Source organism: Lytechinus variegatus, chromosome 3, assembly GCF_018143015.1.
Source record: "Lytechinus variegatus isolate NC3 chromosome 3, Lvar_3.0, whole genome shotgun sequence".
NCBI classification, from domain to species: Eukaryota; Metazoa; Echinodermata; class Echinoidea; order Temnopleuroida; family Toxopneustidae; genus Lytechinus; species Lytechinus variegatus.
This window is the reverse complement of record NC_054742.1, coordinates 60,842,796-60,861,960: the sequence shown is the minus strand read 5'-3', so window position 1 is coordinate 60,861,960 and position 19,165 is coordinate 60,842,796. Positions and strand designations below refer to the sequence as shown.

At 35.5% G+C, this 19,165-nt stretch overlaps 1 protein-coding gene across 1 annotated transcript; it reads right to left on the bottom strand.

Annotated features, from left to right (window-relative positions):
• Positions 1 to 1,077: 1,077 nt before the first annotated feature.
• LOC121411552 (solute carrier family 35 member B1-like) lies at positions 1,078 to 14,887 on the bottom strand. Its single transcript, XM_041604345.1, has 7 exons — positions 14,533 to 14,887; positions 12,448 to 12,542; positions 10,651 to 10,809; positions 9,375 to 9,532; positions 4,863 to 4,989; positions 2,587 to 2,693; positions 1,078 to 1,781 (listed from the first exon to the last, which is right to left on the bottom strand). The coding sequence occupies exons 1-7, from the start codon at positions 14,772 to 14,774 to the stop codon at positions 1,575 to 1,577; spliced, it is 1,095 nt and encodes a 364-aa protein (XP_041460279.1). The 5' UTR covers positions 14,775 to 14,887; the 3' UTR covers positions 1,078 to 1,574.
• Positions 14,888 to 19,165: the final 4,278 nt, after the last annotated feature.

Below are 19,165 nucleotides of genomic sequence, written 5' to 3'. Positions count from 1 at the left end.
ATTGATTGTCTCATCAAAAGACAGTTTGGAAAGACAGGTTCAAAGGGCGTATTTCAAGAAGCACCTTGTCAGATATTTTCAATACTTCACTTGCTTTCAGCCAATCAGATAAAAGATTTCTGCCGCTTGTAACAGTTGTTGGTAAAAGAAACAGAATAAATATTCCATGGAATACTCCCCAGTGGCTGTTACACAAAGCTTAGTGCTTGATCATAGGGGCTAATATTTGTGCTTAGTAACACTAATCTTTATGTGCAATCAAACATACACATCAATTGTACAGTAAATTGCTATCAATTGTGTCATGTGACCTTATGTACTGACATCATCAGCAGCTTAAAGTTCACCCTGAAGAAAACTTTGTTGTAAAAATAGCAGAAAAAATAGTAAAAAATATTGGTGAAGGTTTGAGGAAAATCCGTTAAAGAGTAAGAAAGTTATTAGAGTTCAAAGTTTTGGATTTGTGACGTCATAAACGAGCAGCTGCCTTCATGTGTTATGTAATATAAAATGCATGAATTTCAAATTTTGTATGGTTCCTGATGACTTAGTTTTGTTTCCTATTCATGATCGGGTGTGAAATGATTTGTCTATTGATATACAAAAGGTACAGTGAAAACTATTTTCAATTTTCTGAGAAAATGACATTTCATTGATTTTTTACCATTCGCTATGTAGGAATGCTGCTCGCATATGACGTCACAAATCAAATAACTAAAATTCTAATAACTTTTTAATTATTTGATGAATTTTTCTCAAACCTTTGGCAGTATTTTTAATAATTTTTCTGCTATTTTTACAATAAACTTTTTGTCAGGGTGAACTTCCCCTTTAATAAACAATCACGACACCACATCATAGGACCAACAATAACCTTGGCAACGCACCCTTTACATAAGATCGCTCAAGTGTGAACATGATCAAAATTACACAATTTGTGTATTTATGAACATCCTCTAAGAACCTTGCTTGTCCTCTGAGGGTGCATTTTGGTTGTTCAGGCTGCATGACGTCATATGCATAAGGTCTATTAAGAAAAATCAATGTCACCTATTGACTATGCCTGATGACATTATCGGTGTAAGACTCTGATATTTGATGCATTTATTCATAACCCTAAATTATCTTTCTCATGCTTATACCTTAGCCTATCCCATATCGTCAGTGGGATCTTAAAGTCTTGTACCTCGAAAAAAAAAATATATAATAATAGCTCAGAAAAGGCTGTATTTTAGAATTACAGCTATGGCTGCAACCTCATACTGTCCTCCTTCATGTAGAGAACTATTTCTAGGCAAAAGAAGTTGACACTTTAATCATAACTCTTGAATAGTGTTTTTCTGAGCTCTCCTCAAATTTTTTAATTTAGAGATACAGTCCTTCATTCCCAAAGTAGGTTATACATGATACAGTGCTTAGCAATCTCATGCACACATTCATGAATCCCTGCTTCACGGTCACAATTCATGCATTGCTGTTCTTTGATCTTGCTATCTTTGTGGGAACACACCATACTTTGCAATCAAAGTGAAGCTCGTGAAAATGTCCGTAACAAGATATCGCGACCAGTCACTTCAATTCTTTGGTTTGGCTCTGCTCTTGCCGAAGACACTGTCGAGACCAAGGCCGGTGAATACAAGGGCGACACCTATCCACTGTCTGGAGGACATCGGGTTGGAAAAGAAGATGACGGAACCGAGGATGGTGAAAAACTTTCTCGTTGTTGTGATGATGGAGCAGGTGAGAGGGCCAAAGGTGGCCACCGTCATGAATATAAAATGCTGTCAAAACAAAGAAATGAATGAGGATCAATCAGGTTGTATACTCAAAGGTTGTGTGGATTAGTGGGAGCAAAAGGAAAATTTGCATGAATTTACTCAGTCTCATATTGTCTGAAGTCCATGAAAATAATATAGAGATAATTATTTTAAGAGATAATGCTTTCTGGTAAAGGTAATTTGATAGCTAACTATCCAAAGCACCAACTCTCCCACTACTGAAAGATCAGTAAATCAGGTAAAATCTGATACTATCAAACTATCTTGAAAATGAAATACTATCCTGCTCACAATGGACAGCAATACACCTAGATAAATAATTATGGTAATAATTGCTTTTCATAATTGAGAATGATTGGATCAATCACAATACTTTATAAAATAGGGTCCCTTTTGAAGTAATAAATCCTGGTCCCAGCCCTTTACATTCTGTGACATAATTCCAGCTGTACCAAGATTTTGATGGTTTCCATTTCATTCTAAGGAGGTAACTTTACATGTTCAGACTGAAACAGCTTTCCAGAAGTGTCTTCTAGAATGTGGTCAAACATGAGGACAAAGTATCATATCCAAATTTTTCACATACAAGCGGAGAAATTGCATTTTGGCATTTTCTAGTTTTGATATCATTATCAAGAATACATCTTGGGTATTATAAATAGCCAAACAAACATAATCTGAAGAGTTTCAACAGTAGTGATAATAAAGAAATTTAAGAATATGCAATAAAGATCCAAAGAAATCTAAGGTAAGACACAATTAAAAGACTTTGACTTAGGTTGTTATTTGAATATAGAAGCTATCTTACCTGTCCTATGGCACTAGCTAATCCAAAAAGAACAATATTAGGCAGCACAGAAGGGTGACGCAGCACAAATGGTATAAATTCAAATACTTCTCCAGTTACAAAGATAGCTAAACAAGGAAAATCGATAAAGAAAAGAGCTTAGTGAATGAATAAATTGAGCATATGGGCATACATCAGCTATAGTTAATGTGATAGAAAGACCTTCTCCCTATTAAATGCCTTGAATAATTCAATAATGTGGTCGGAAAGCTTTTCTTGCAAATCATTTGTCAAATTTTACCTAGGGTGACAGAAAAGTTGCTCCAAACTTTAATAAGAAACTCCCAGGGCTTTAGAGGGGGAGGGGGGAGGTACATCAAGCACCAGAATATTATTTAGTTGTTTGCCAATTCAATGTATGCTTTAGTGTATGGGCAGTTTTACGATACACCATCATGGTCCTATTCAGCCCTGGTCCTATTGCATAAAAACGTCATGGTGTAGCGGTTCTGACTCTCGCCTTGTAATCAGAGGGTCGTGTGTTCGAATCCCACCATGGCCTAGCGTCCTTTGGCAAGGCGTTAATCCACACTTTGCCACTCTCCACCCAGGTGTTAAATGGGTACCCGGTAGGAAGTGAAAGCCTATATGTAGTACGCCTAGCAATTGAGTCTTGGAACTCTAGTTGGAATGCTCCCCAGGGAGTAGAGAAGGTGCATACATTGTATGCGGGCATGCAAGGATCCGATGACCGGGGTAATAATATGTCTGTAAAGCGCTTAGAGACGTTGTTCCGATGTACATGTATTAAAGGACAAGTCCACCCCAACAAAAACTTGATTTGAATAAAAAGAAAAATTCAACAAGCATAACACTGAAAATTTCATCAAAATCGGATGTAAAATAAGAAAGTTATGGCATTTTAAAGTTTCGCTTATTTTCAACAAAATAGTTATATGAACGAGCCAGTTATATCCAAATGAGAGAGTTGATGACATCACTCACTATTTCTTTTGTATTTTATTATATGAAATATTCTTATTTTCTCGTCATTGTCATGTGAAATGAAGTTTCATTCCTCCCAGAACATGTGGAATTCCATTATTTTAACATTTTGTGCTTCAGGCAAGGAGGTCCTAATCGTCAAATTCGTTAAAATTGAAATATTGTAGAATTCAAACAATAAAAAACAAAAGAAATAATGAGTGGGTGACATCATCAACTCTCTCATTTGGATGTAACTGGCTCGTTCAAATAACCATTTTGTTGAAAATAAGCGGAACTTTGAAATGTCATAACTTTCTTATTTTACATCCCATTTTGATGAAATTTTCAGCATTGTACTTGTCTGATTTTTCTCTACTGATTCAAATCAACATTTTTCTGAGGTGGACTTGACCTTTAAGCGCTATATAAATGCGGAATATTATTATTATTATTATTACATGTATTATGGTAACTCTAGTTCCATCCAATGGAAACTACCGTGGCAACAATGCTCAACAGCCAACAAGAAGATTCATGATGGATACAATTTGGATGTCACAATTACTATGAGAGTAACTTTTTGTGCAATGGAAATAAGTGACATGTTTCATAAAGAGTTACAAATTGTACATGTTTGCCATTGTGGCAACTAAGATGGTATCAAGTACCCGGCAGCTAATCACAATCAAGGTTCCATAGTTGTAACTCTTTATAAACAGGCCCCAGGTGGGTGTTTTTAAGGTACATTGTACAATAACCTTACGAATGACTAGCGATCCTTTCTTTGCTTTAAGCGATACACATTAGATTTGAATTGGCTTCCTTCCTGAAAAAGGGCAGACCTGTCAACCTCTGGGAATGAAAAAAAAAACTGTATTCTGTGATTAAAAAACTGTATTTTTCCCCCCAAAAGTGTATTTCATAATAAAATGCGTGGCACACTTGCTCATAGCGGAACTCAAGCTGCATGCAAGCTAAAATGTGCACTGCTCTTGCAGATGATAAAAAAAATAATTGAAACATGTGTATATCTCACCCAGGTTTTAACAAAATGATTGAAAATAAAACAAGTTACCTGAAATTACATTGGTCTAATAACCATATTTGTGTAAGTTTTATGAAATAGAGACATAAATAAAAAAAAACATATTTTTAAAAAGAAAAAATGTACCGCCGTAGTTTGGTTGCAAAAACTTACTAGATACGCCAAAACGTACTGGTTGGCAGGTCTGAAATGGTCCTTTGTAAGGTTGCTTGTAAATTAACAGCTTTATGAAAAACCCATCCAGTGTTATCAATTGCCTACTCACCTATGCCAAGGTATAAAATTGACCATGCATTCATGCTAAACATCATGTGATGTGACTGAGTCTTAAACCGGCCTCTCATTTTCTCTTGAATAGCTCCTGTCAGTCCGTCAAATGTTAAAGACACCATCTGCATGTCAATACAAAATGTGAAGGAGAATCATAAAGAATGAATTTATAGCAACAAAAATCCTACACTACATTGCAATTCTTTAGAAATAGCAGACAATCTACATCTTACAGGAAGACATAAATAACATCCATCATTGGATAGTTAATAATAAATTAGGATTAAATGTAGAGAAAACTTAATTCATCCTTATTGGAAGTAAACCCAGAATCAATTATTTTAGAGTTGAAGATGTCTCTTTAACTTATGTGAATTACTGAGCTTTGCTCCAGTATAAAATGTCTCGGAGTAGTTATTGACCGGTAACTTCTGTGGAATGATCATGTTAATTCTGTTTGCAAAAAAGTATTTGCGGGTCTAGCAATGTTAAAAAGAATCTGTCCATTCGTAGACAATGACACTTTAAAATTAATACCATCGCAAATTGACTTCTCGTATTGCAAATTGACTACTAGATATTCAGGGGAAACCGTTAACAAATGCTGACAAAAAAAATCATTAAACTTCAAAAAACAGGCTACCAGACTTAGTCTCAATATTAACATGTACACTCCTCAAGATATGTTTACTGAGTTAAAATGGTTACCATTTAATCAGCATGTTAAATATTTCAGATGTGTCTTCATGTATAAATGTATTCACAATTTTTCAGCTGACTACTTTGGCAAGTTTTTTCTACAACTCAGTGAATTTCGACCAATCAATACCAGACAATCTGCTAGAGGCGACCTAGTTCTCATTCATTATACATTATACTATCAGGCCTGATACTACATGTATGATGGTCCTTCCATACATAACAACCTGCCAACTGAAATAAGATCTCAAATTAGAATTACATCATTTAAACTTCATTACCTACTCATGACCCATAGGTGATCCTCTTTTCAGATTGTACTCTTATAACTAATATTTCGGCCCTCTAGTCTGATATTCTTGTTCGACTCACAACTCAAGCTCATTTCCTTAAATTTCACGGATCTTGGCTAATTGTATTAATACATGTCTTAATAATCTCACATCACTTGCTTTGTTATCATTTTTGTTGTTAATTTTATGTTTTTACTTGCCACTTTAGCTTTAAAGATCCCTTCACTTGTACTTATATTATATATAATGCCTATACATGTATGAAATGAATTGAATAATGCTATGCTATGTACATCTTCACAGGGCCCCATGGGAGACCTACATATTGTTGAATGGGCTTCACTGTTTTTTTAACTTTTTTTAACAAATATATAAATAAAAAAAATGTTTGTATATGCCTGGCCATTTGACATTGCATAACAAATATTAAACAAAATGTATAAAAAAGACAAATCATAAATTTTAAAAACAATATCCCCCATCTGTTAAGCAATTTCATTTTTTAAAAATTAAACTAGGCTATATAGAGTACCAAGTATGACATCAATTATCATGTTGTGCACTTTAATAACATTTTAGAAAGTATGATGAAAACAATTTATGGCAGCTATAACAATATGAATCTGTAGTTTGTCAATTAACATTTCTGTATTGGCCAGGTATATAACTGTTCAGGTTAGAACCATGTCAATTTATACTGATTTCAACAGGGCTATGTAAGTATTCATAGAGCCATATAGGACCAATTCCTACCAAACTAGGGCTATAAATGCATTTCATCACGCTCTGCTGATTTAGTATAAAAATTAACAAGTGGAATGCCTCTGGCCGTCTCACCTGCATCACGCGATTCAATATAGCAGCAGTGCTCACTTTGAATACTACTCTAACTCGCACAAGATGTTCAGTGATACATGGTTACTCTTATTTCCCTTTTTTATGAACTAGACCAATAAACTTACAGAGATATGATGGTTATCAAACAAAAAACCCCAACATGGCCAAAGTTCATTGACCTTACATGACCTTTGACCTTGATCATGTGACCTGAAACTCGAACAGGATGTTCAGTGATACTTGATTACTCTTATGTACAAGTTTCATGAATCAGATCCATAAACTTTCAAAGTTATGATGGTAATTCAACAGATACACCCAATTCGGCCAAAGTTCATTGACCTTTGACGTTGGTCATGTGACCTGAAACGCGCACAGGATGTTCAGTGATACTTGATTACTCTAATGTCCAAGTTTAATGAACTAGACCAATAAACTTTCAAAGTTATGATGGTAATTCAACAGATACCCCCGATTCGGCCAAAGTTCATTGACCCTAAATGACCTTTGACCTTAATCATGAGACCTTAAACCTGCAAAAAATTTTCAGTGATGCTTGAGTACTATTATGTCCAAGTTTCATGAATCAGATCCATAAACTTTCAAAGTTATGATGGGAATTCAACAGATATCCCCAATTCGGCCAAAGTTCATTGACCCTAAATGACCTTTGACCTTGGTCATGTGACGTGAAACTCATGCAGGATGTTAAGTGATACTTGATTAACCTTATGTCCAAGTTTCATGAACTAGGTCCATATATTTTCTAAGTTATGATGACATTTCAACAAGTGGAATGCCTCTGGCCGTCTCACCTGCATCACGCAGTTCAATATAGCAGCAGTGCTGACTTTGAATACTACTCTAACTCGCACAAGATGTTCAGTGATACATGGTTACTCTTATGTCCACTTTTTATGAACTAGACCAATAAACTTACAGAGATATGATGGTTATTCAACAAAAAACCCAACATGGCCAAAGTTCATTGACCTTACATGACCTTTGACCTTGATCATGTGACCTGAAACTCGCACAGGATGTTCAGTGATACTTGATTACTCTTATGTACAAGTTTCATGAATCAGATCCATAAACTTTCAAAGTTATGATGGTAATTCAACAGATACACCCAATTCGGCCAAAGTTCATTGACCTTTGACGTTGGTCATGTGACCTGAAACGCGCACAGGATGTTCAGTGATACTTAATTACTCTAATGTCCAAGTTTAATGAACTAGACCAATAAACTTTCAAAGTTATGATGGTAATTCAACAGATACCCCCGGTTCGGCCAAAGTTCATTGACCCTAAATGACCTTTGACCTTAATCATGAGACCTGAAACTTGCACAAAATGTTCAGCGATGCTTGATTACTATTATGTCCAAGTTTCATGAATCAGATCCATAAACTTTCAAAGTTATGATGGGAATTCAACAGATATCCCCAATTCGGCCAAAGTTCATTGACCCTAAATGACCTTTGACCTTGGTCATGTGACGTGAAACTCATGCAGGATGTTCAGTGATACTTTATTAACCTTATGTCCAAGTTTCATGAACTAGGTCCATATATTTTCTAAGTTATGATGACATTTCAAAAACTTAACCTCAGGTTAAGATTTCGATGTTGATTCCTCCAACATGGTCTAAGTTCATCGACCCTAAATGACCTTTGACCTTGGTCATGTGACATGAAACTCTAATAGGATGTTCAGTAATACTTGATTAACCTTATGGCCAAGTTTTATTAACTAGGTCCATATATTTTCTAAGTTATGATGACATTTCAAAAACTTAACCTCAGGTTAAGATTTCGATGTTGATTCCTCCAACATGGTCTAAGTTCATTGACCCTAAATGACCTTTGACCTTGGTCATGTGACATGAAACTCTAATAGGATGTTCAGTAATACTTGATTAACCTTATGGCCAAGTTTTATTAACTAGGTCCATATACTTTCTAAGTTATGACGTCATTTCAAAAACTTAACCTCAGGTTAAGATTTGATGTTGACGCCGCCGCCGCCGCCGTCGGAAAAGCGGCGCCTATAGTCTCACTTTGCTTCGCAGGTGAGACAAAAACTTAACCTCAGGTTAAGATTTCGATGTTGATTCCTCCAACATGGTCTAAGTTCATTGACCCTAAATGACCTTTGACCTTGGTCATGTGACATGAAACTCTAATAGGATGTTCAGTAATACTTGATTAACCTTATGGCCAAGTTTTATTAACTAGGTCCATATACTTTCTAAGTTATGACGTCATTTCAAAAACTTAACCTCAGGTTAAGATTTGATGTTGACGCCGCCGCCGCCGCCGTCGGAAAAGCGGCGCCTATAGTCTCACTTTGCTTCGCAGGTGAGACAAAAATGCTAAAATAAAAATATAAAAGACATTGAAATCCTCAAATTAGTACCTAATAGGGTTAAGCTCCTATGTCATTCATCAAATAAGATGAAGCCTATTGCAAAATTAAAAAAAGAATGTTGTTTTAGCTATCAATAAAATACCTTTCCATGAGCTTGCATCTGTAATTCCTATTAAATTAGATTTCAACTCCACAATTTTTTGTACCATGGCTCTCCTCAAGACACCTTCTATTGTCTTCACATTTCATGTTTTTGTGCCTTTGCTCTTCAGACACAAGCCTGACAGATTTTCCATTATACTCACCACTAGAATTTCTCCAATACCCAAGATGTGGTCACTGTTTTTGCTGGTGCCCTTATCTTTGTAGACAAATGTGGCAACACCACAGACTATCAGGAGCACACAAAGGTATTTCATCCATGGGTAGGATTTTCTGGCAAGAAGCACACCCAGAATCATGACTGTCAAGGAAAAAAGGGGCAAAATTTGGGTAAAATGGAAAGCTGGGGAGGGTTTCATTAACATTTTTGTCTGACAAGTTGTCAGATCTGACATCTTTCCTTGATTCTTGATTGGCTTAGAAGCACCCTCTCTATGGTAACTGTCGGATAAATGGAACTTGTCAGATAAAACGTCCAACAAGTCAGAATTGCCTTATTGAGAGTTATACAATGTGGAGTATTGTGGTCCAGTGGATTGGTCTTCGAACTTGGAAACAGAAGGTCGTGGGTTCAAATCCCAGACACGGCGCAATTTCCTTCAGAAGGAAAGTGATCCACAATGTGCTGCACTCAATGATTACCTGGCAGGAATTTATTTCTTGAAATGCTAGAGCTCGTTACAAAGTAGCTAAGACAATGCCAGAGTAAATATGCTGCAATTATTGTAGAGTGCTTATAGAGAGTTATTAGGTGCTACCAAGACCTAAGTATGAAGTATAATCATTATTTCCGGACTATCATCTAACATTCCAAGTTTGTAGTGACCATTGAATCATTTGCATCTGATGAGTCTTTGTGAAAATGTATGTACTATTCTGATCCTTCAACTACTTATCAAGATTGCAAATTTAATTTTCAGCTCGTACATGTACGATATTTGAAGTGTTTCTTACTGTTCACATTGTGCCTGCAAAGTTTGCTCCTTTAGTTTCTAAATTTCTACAAAGATAAATGCATGAACTCTGTAGATTATCAGAGGAAAAATGTGATATTACAAATAGCGAAAATCTATTGGAACAAGGAAACATAAGAATCTTCACGTTCCTATCGTTTAAACAATAATTTCTCCTCTTTTTAAAGAAAAAAAAATCAAACCCTCTTTAGTCCCTTAAAAATAAAACCACTAAAATAAAAATCAACATTGCCGGCATCTGTATAATTATATTAATTCCAGTCAAGTGAGCCCACACACCAAAGACGTCATGAGGGCAAAGAAAATTTCAAGGCAAAATTGCCTTAGAACCAGTTAGTATGAGGGTTTTTTTTTAGGGCAGTAAATGCAGTTAAAGATAGACACCAAAAGCAATGGCCTTCACTGCTGTGTGTTAACACGATTCTTGGCTAATTCTATTAATTACCTGGAATTGGTTTACATGACTTTCCTAGGACCTGGAATGGATAGCTGACGTAACGAAGGGCCATATTACTGGCTACCATGGCCCCAAGGTAGGTCACAGAACAGGCTGCATACAGGTTGTGTGATGTGGGATCGGACCCTTCACTTGTGAAGTAAAGAACTGCAAGTACAACAAACAACAAAGCAATGATAATAAACTATTCCCCCAAAAAAGTTGGCAAGAACAAGTGAAAAAACTCACAATTGGTGATTTAACCCCTTCTTTTTATGGAACATAATGGAAAATTTACATTAACAGATAACAATACTCCTGAGGAGGTATCTGTCAGTCATATTTGTGTGTGTACATGTAAGCTCCTTGAATCATTGTAAGTAAATTTTTAAATATAACAAAATTATATATTCTTAAGTGCTTTTTTGTTTCAAGATGTGTGGGTGTTTTGCTTTATTGCCTATAGTAGAACTTATGACTAAGAAATATTTCTGAGTTCGTACATGTACTTCAGCCACTTTTAACCTTTTGTTCCATGATCAAGCTACATATACATAACATTGAAGTCACTATCTTTTTAAATTCTTCTTAAATGTGTATTTTAAACTAATCTGGTGGGCATGTAGCTCCTAAATGGTTGACAAATACCCATTTTCATATTAATCTGAATATATATTTTCAAACAGTAATTTGTAGTTTTCATTATACATTGCCATTCCAGAGATTAATGACAAGCTTAATTGAATTACATGTATTTTATAATTTTTCAGTAGGCCTAAATATTTCTCCCTCAATATTAAACTGAATATACTGCAAAAACAATATTAAGGAGACACTTCAATGTACATACTACCCATAGCACAGAGGTGGATTAATCCACCTAGATATGTACCTCTGTTGGGTTGAACTAAATAATGGGAACCTCTCAAATCTCAAGGACAGGTATCCATTAAAAATCACTGTATACCGGTACCTCAGCCTTATCCCCCCTGTTAGTATTCAATTGTATATGATGCATCTACTCATTAACTCAGACAAGTCCATGATCACAATCTTTAATCTGGAACATCCTGTCATGAATGACAATCATTTGAGACTTGCTAAGCAAGTCACAGCGAGTCAAACAAGGCCAGGTTTATTGAGACGAAAACAGCTGCACAATACTACATGTACTTTGTACTTACAGTAAAGGGAAGAAAAGGGATAAAATGAAGAAAAATGATTTATATAATTAATCTTAACTTGCCATCAACAAGGCTTTGTATCAACCCAATATTTATTAATCCAATTAGTATCATTATTATTATCATACTATTAAAATCATGAAGCGAAAACTACAAACTTTGTATCAAACTTAGATGAAAAGTGAGCATATTATTAAAGTTTTCCATTAATCTGGAAAACAGTTGTATGCTTGTCATCAAAAATATATAAGGAGTGGGCAGGTCACAGGTGTAACATCAGATCTGTCGGGGGCAGCCTTCTTTTAAATTTTAACACACAAAGTATAGAACAAAGTTCAACAAACTTTGAAACAGTGCAAGAAAAAAATATCTCCATCGTTACTTACAACAATGACGATCTTACCCATGGAAGTAGAAGTCAATCCACTTTTTTGTAATAGATATGGGAGCAGAAAATTTGAATTGAAAAAGTGTGGAGATGGCATCAACAGCTCATTCGTTACCGTACTTATTCATTTCAATTATAGAACTAATTCACCTTTACTTTTACTCATTTTCATCCCACTCTTATTTCAGTGTGATTATTTTCAGCCTTAAGTACCATCTAATCTATTCTACAAACCTGCTTTAGCATAGATGGCATTGAAAACACATGGCAAGAAAAGAAGACATAAGAAGTAGTTGAATTTTTCATTTTCGCCATACGAGCCCTTTGTTCTGTAAGAAAACAAACAAATATAAAACAACCGTTTAGCATACGTACACAACATAGCAGGATTTTAATGAAGTAAAGGTTAAAAACCTGGGTTAAAAAAATATGTTGTATACATCAAAGTTAGAACAACTGAAATTCTTTTTGGACACATGAACAGTTAGGATAGCGACATGGATAGAAACACAATTACATGTACAGTATGTCAGACAAAATTGAATAATTTCATTTGCATGCCGACATGAAAAACTTGCAAAGGCTTGCATCATCTTTTAATCAACATATGATCAACAGACTTTAGATTGTGGGCCAACAACATGATAAAGCTAAAAAATTAACCTATAATAACAAATTACAATAACACATGATGACTGGGATTTGAACCCACGTCGCTCTTATTGAAAGACTAGAGAACAATTTATAGCTAAAAATTACAATTTCACAAATACTTAAATTTAATACGTGATTATAAATAAGCAATAAATTATAATAATAAATAAACAATTTATAGCTAAAAAATATTATTTCACAAATACTTAGATTTAATATGTGATTATAAATAATTATTACATGCAACTAATTATTTATAATCACGTATTGAATTTAAGTATGTGTGAAATAATAATTTTTATCTATAAATTGTTCTTCAAAACGGCGTCGCTAACCGGATGTACGTCATAACAAAGCGGTTCAAGAGTTAGGCCTATTGTCTTAATATGCTTTGTTGACAAATGGATCGAGGGATCTACAGGAGATCAGTCTGGTAAGAAGCGTCTCATTTTTACCATTTATAATTATAGTGAAATAATTTCTATCCCTTTATGCATTAGGCGCCTGAACTCTGAAGGTTCATAGATAAATAAAATTTGACCCTACAATTTCACCCTCTATGGATTTCCTAGGCAAATCCATCTTTGTGTACATGTGTCTCTTAGTCTTATACATATATGGTCAGGGGTTCAAGACTCCATGATGAAGAAATATATGTCTAAATATAAAAAAAACATCATCATGGAGTTCACAACGCAACAGGCTCAAGTCAAGACTATGCGCCTCTACTGAAACTTTGAGATCTGAGAGGCATTTTTTTAAGGCAGTGTATACAGCCACACGCGTGTGTCTTTACCATCCAGCCACACGCGTGTGGTTATATCCAGAACACCTATTTGTGGATACCGCCACACGCCGCCAGTAATAACAGTAAAACGCGTATGTAGGTCTGACCGTCTATATCACGATCAAAATAACCTCATTTCTTCATTAAATTCTTACATTCTAAACCACTCTGATTTCTTTAAATCGTTTCAATTTCATTCTCACCGTCTTCTTTCCTTGCTTTTCTTGTCGTTACAAAAGGCCGCCTGTTAAATAGCAAATTTCCACACTTTTTCTACTTGTGTCGATTCTCTACTGACTCTAGGCTATGTGCGTGTACGTGCGTACGTACGAAACTCGGGATTCGTGCATGCTTAACGCTTGGTACGAAAATTATTCGTACCAAACGTAAACATAACCCAAACTGTGTATGTCTACTGCGCTGCGCTAACGCTGTATGGGTCTGCCACCGTACCGCGAAGGAAGCCAGAATCGACACAAGTAGAAAAAGAGAATTTGCTGTTAAACAGACGACCGTTTGTAACAAGACAAGAAAAGCAAGGAGAGAAGACGGTGAGAATGAAATTGAAATGATCTAAGGATATCAAAGGGGTTCAGAATGTAAGAATTTAATGAAGAAATGAGGTTATTTTGATCGTGATATAGACGGTCAGACCTACACACGTGTTTTACTGTTATTACTGGCGGCGTGTGGCGGTATCCACAGATAGGTGTTCTGGATATAACCACACGCGTGTGGCTGGATGGTAAAGACACACGCGTGTGGCTGTATACACTGCCTTTTTTTAAGGCCTAAATTTCTCATGTAAAAATTAAACCAGAAATATGCCCCCCCCCTTTGGAAAATACTGGATCCACCCGTGCATGCAAGAAACTTACATCTTTTCTTGAAGAATTCCAAAGTAGAAGTAGCATACAAATACACCAAGAAAACAAAGCAAAAGCTTGCCCGTTGATTCTCCCGGCTGGGGCATATCGCCGCCTTCTTCCTTGTTTTGTGCTAGAAAAATACGCTCGTTTTGACGACTACCGATTGGCCTCTCTATTTTCTGATTCAAATCCGACTCTTTCGGGTCACTATTTGATAGATCCACCGTCTGAAATCCGTTCTTTGAAGTCATAAGAAAATCGATGAGCCAGTTATGGCTCTTCAAAATAAAATGAGAGATATTAATCAACCAATAAACGAAGTCCACGCCAGGCGTTATGCATGCGATACACAACAATGCTCAGATGATATTTCGAACAGCTGATATACACGTGTACATATGAGCACGGAGAGAAATAGGTTACGTCAAGGAATTATCAAGGATAAAATTGTAAATAAATAAATTGAATTGTTAAGGAACTATTAATTTTCATTGTATAAAAAATTCATTCGAAATAAAATAAATTATAATTAATAATTTTAAAAGTGTCTAATTTTATTTATTAGTTTTTTTTTCTTAAAAGATAACTTTATAAAAATTCGACTTGAAATAAAGCTAGATCAGCACCAACATGGAGAGCACTTGTGTCTTTCGTAAGAAGGACACATAGACTCTTATTTTTAAGTTCTCTCTGCATAACATATTATAAGATAAAGCCCCCGGGGGGGGGGCACTTCCATTTACGAGTGGATACCATGCGCGACCTTGGGGTCTCGAAAAGCACCCTAAACTCGTAATTTCCATATTCTGAAATGGCCCCTTAACAAGTATTGGCGTGTGAAACCCTACCCTTAACAAGTATTGGAAACAAAACGATACTCTTGACAAATATTCCCTGAAATGAACCCCTAAACAAGTACAGGAATGTTTTATTGTTACGGGTTCTTCTGTCGTCGGCTTTACCTTATATGGTTTAAAACGACCCCACTTTATAAAACATTTTAATTTTGTTTTATCATCCCCACAAATTCGACCCTAAACCCCCCTAAACACGTATTTTTCCGAGCGAAATAGATACCATTTTTTCATTATTTTTGTGTTTTTGACACCCTAATCACGTTACGTACGTAACGTGCCCTATCGTGAAAAAGACATCCTTTTTACGTGTTTTTTTGGTCGCGCATGGTATCCACTCGTCAATGTAAGTGCCCCCCCCCCCCGGGATAAAGCGCGCCTGTAAATAAATGTATATAATGTGTACATATGTATGTGATATGTTTTATTTTGTTTTGTTATTTTCTTTTCCTCTCTTTAAATTTACTTGTATTTGGCTACTGCATTTAGAAGTTCCTCTTGAGTCTATGTACACGGGTGTCACCCACCTATGAATCGATAGAATATTCCAGATAACATGTTGAACATGTAACATTTAATAATAACACATGACATTAATTGCACCGAGCACAAGCCCAGAATGTCTGCATTAATTAATTGTACATGTGTCCTTATTTGGTTATGGTATACCATACAACATGTATTTTATATTACACACTTTTATTGTTCTCTTTTCAAACTCCGGAAGGAGAGGTCTGTTGACAGGCATCACACTGTCTTGATTGGGTATGGGTGGGGGGGGGGGGCCTAGGCAGTGCTTGTTTTTAATAGCAACCACGCGCATGCTGAGAAGCCCGTTCAAATTACTGATCCGGGTTGGCCAGAAAATACTATTCAAACAATCAAGGATTTGGGATGAGCCGCCTTTCACGATCTCATTCAAATTTACTGAAGCGCGCTAATCCATTATGCGTCAAAATTTTATAACCACAAAAACGACAAATTGATATAGGCGTAAATATTCATAATTTTTATCTGAATGAAACGCGCCTCAAAACCCAAACCCTCTTTCACCGATCCTCTGTGTCTTTTCGAGGCCGAGGTTCGGGATTCAAATCCAAAGACGACTTCTTTTTGCCATTCTCCCACTGGCGTAAATTCCGGGAAATTGGGGAGATATGGCTTTGGTTTGTGCAAACACCATGCAGCTCTCCCCGCCTACCTTAAGTTTTTTTTTTCTAAAGAGAAATTAATGATCCGTCAGCTAAAGGTTGCGAAATAATTTCTTTTAATGGAAAAGTTTTCAATTGATTACAAACGCGTTTAAAACAAAACCTTTTGATTATTATTTAACAGACTCGCAATTAAGAGCCTATTATGCACCTACAAAGCCGGGCCGGGGGGGGGGGGGGGGATATAGGGATCGAGTTTCAGGACCCTCCCTATTTTCGATAGGCGTTTGGTGTGCCTTTTTTTCTCTCTCCCTTTGTATAGTCGTCCTAATGAAGACCTACCTTTTTGGAGGAGGGGCTGATTTATCATGATATAGAAACCATACTCATCCTCTTTTTTTTTAAAGATTTTAGGTCCACTCTACTTATCTTTGTTTTCATCACTCTTCACATCCACATTCAAATTGATCTGTGAAAGGTCAATTTGTTTGTTTGCCTCGAAATATTGGAATGCATTACCCGATAAGTTATAAACAGTCACTTCTATTATAATGTGTTCAAAAAGATGCTCAATATGTTTTGATATATTGCAGGTATGGTGTTGCATTTCATGTAGTTTTATTTTAAGTTTTTACCCATTTGTACATGTACTTGTTTTTGTCATTTTGTACTATGCTTTGTAACTTTTACGCTTTATATGTATTTTTCGTTGTTGTGTTTTTAGGGGGTAGTCCTATATACTAGCGGGTTAAGCTGATACAAACAAAATGTGTCATAATGCGAGTGCGAAGCGCAAGGTTAAAGTTTTGAAACTGATGTATTTGGACATGAAAATCGAGTCTTTGTAAGCCGCTGATGAACAGAAAGCGCGAGCTGAAATCTTTAAAGGACAAGTCCACACCAACAAAAAAATGATTTGAATAAAAAGAGAAAATCGAACAATCATGACACTGAAAATTTCATCAAATGTAAAATAAGAAAGCTATGACATTTAAAGTTTCGCTTAAACTTTCACAAAACAGCTATAGGCCCTATGCACATCCTGGTATGCAGATGAGGGGTGACATCACTCACTCACTATTTCTTTTGTATTTTAATATATGAAATATTAAATATTCGAATTTTCTCCTCGCATGCCATTGTCATGTGAAACAAAGTTGTATTCCACCCTGAACATGCGGCACCATTGTTATAACATTTTATGGTTCAGTTAAGTTGGTCCTTGATGTCAAATAGGTAAGAGTTATTGAAATATTGTATAATTCAAACAATAAAAAACAAAGAAATAGTGAGTGATGCATCATTGACTCTTTCATTTGCATGCCACTAAGTTGTGCATAACTGTTTTGTGAAAAATAAGCGATCATAACTTTTTTTTATTTTACATCCGATTTTGATCAAATCTTTTTAAGCATTATTATGCTTATTTGATTTTTCCCTATCTATTCAAGTCAACATTTTTCTGGAGTGGACTTGACCTTTATATCACACCAATACAAGAATGAGAGCACGAAACACGCCTGCTGAAATTCTTTGATATATCGACCTGACCGGTTGACTCAAATTCACCAAAAGTGAGCACGAATTAAATCCTTCTATTTTACATAAAGAAATGCAAAAGCACCCAAAATGACAAGCAAAAACAATTTGTGCATTGTCTTGAGAACGGAAATTTGTAAGTATTATCCTCTTAAATAAAGCAGATTCCTCTTAAAGGGGAAGTTCACCCTGACAAAAAGTTTATTGTAAAAATAGCAGAAAAAATAATAAAAAATATTGCCGAAGGTTTGAGAAAAATTCATCAACTAATCAAAAAGTTATTAGAATTTCAATTATTTGATTTGTGACGTCATATGCGAGCTGCATTCATAGCGAATGGTAAAAAATCTATGAAATTTCATTTTCTCAGAAAATTGAAAATGGTTTTCACTGTACCTTTTGTATATCAATAGATCAATCATTTCACACCTGATCATGAATAGAAAACAAAATTAAGTCATCAGGAACCATACAAAATTTTAAATTCATGAATTTTATATTACATAACACATGGGGCAGCTGCTCGTTTATGACGTCACAAATCCAAAACTTTGAACTCTAATAGCTCTCTTATACTCTTTAACGGATTTTCCTCAAACCTTCACCAATATTTTTTACTATTTTTTCTGCTATTTTTACAACAAAGTTTTTTTTCTGGGTGAACTTCCCCTTTAATCGGCAATGCGAGCGCCAAGCACGAGTAAAATTTTTAGTTTCATAATGACCTGATTTTTTTAAATCCTTATTATTCCCCTGGCTTCTTTCAATTCTCTCTCTTTCCTTCTTCTTATTTCTTTCTCCTCAGTCTCCCATCTTCCCCCTACTTTTTATTTTTTTTTGGTATGCCATTAGGGGAGGGGGGGGGGCCCTGGATATAATCAATGACAAATGAATTGTTCATATTATTTTCACTCGTTTGTTTGAATTATGGGCTGGACTAAAAAAAAGAAAGTTAGAAGAATTTGCAGTCAATAGAAGGATATTTAAATTTAAGCCTACTGATTTTATGCAATACACAAAATGGCTGAAATGTCTATTTTTTATATAAAGAAGACATTCATTGTTTGGCGTAACCGCCGGGTTTTATTTTCCCATTGT

Bases quoted from the DNA above. Each gene is read 5' to 3' on its own strand.
- LOC121411552 (XM_041604345.1), bottom strand. From the start codon at position 14,774: ATGACTTCAAAGAACGGATTTCAGACGGTGGATCTATCAAATAGTGAC. The intron at 12,543-14,532 runs GTAAGTTTCTTG...GTTTTCTTACAG, and splicing joins GGAATTCTTCAAGAAAAGAT to AACAAAGGGCTCGTATGGCG. The intron at 2,694-4,862 runs GTGAGTAGGCAA...TTCCTTGTTTAG, and splicing joins AATTTTATACCTTGGCATAG to CTATCTTTGTAACTGGAGAA.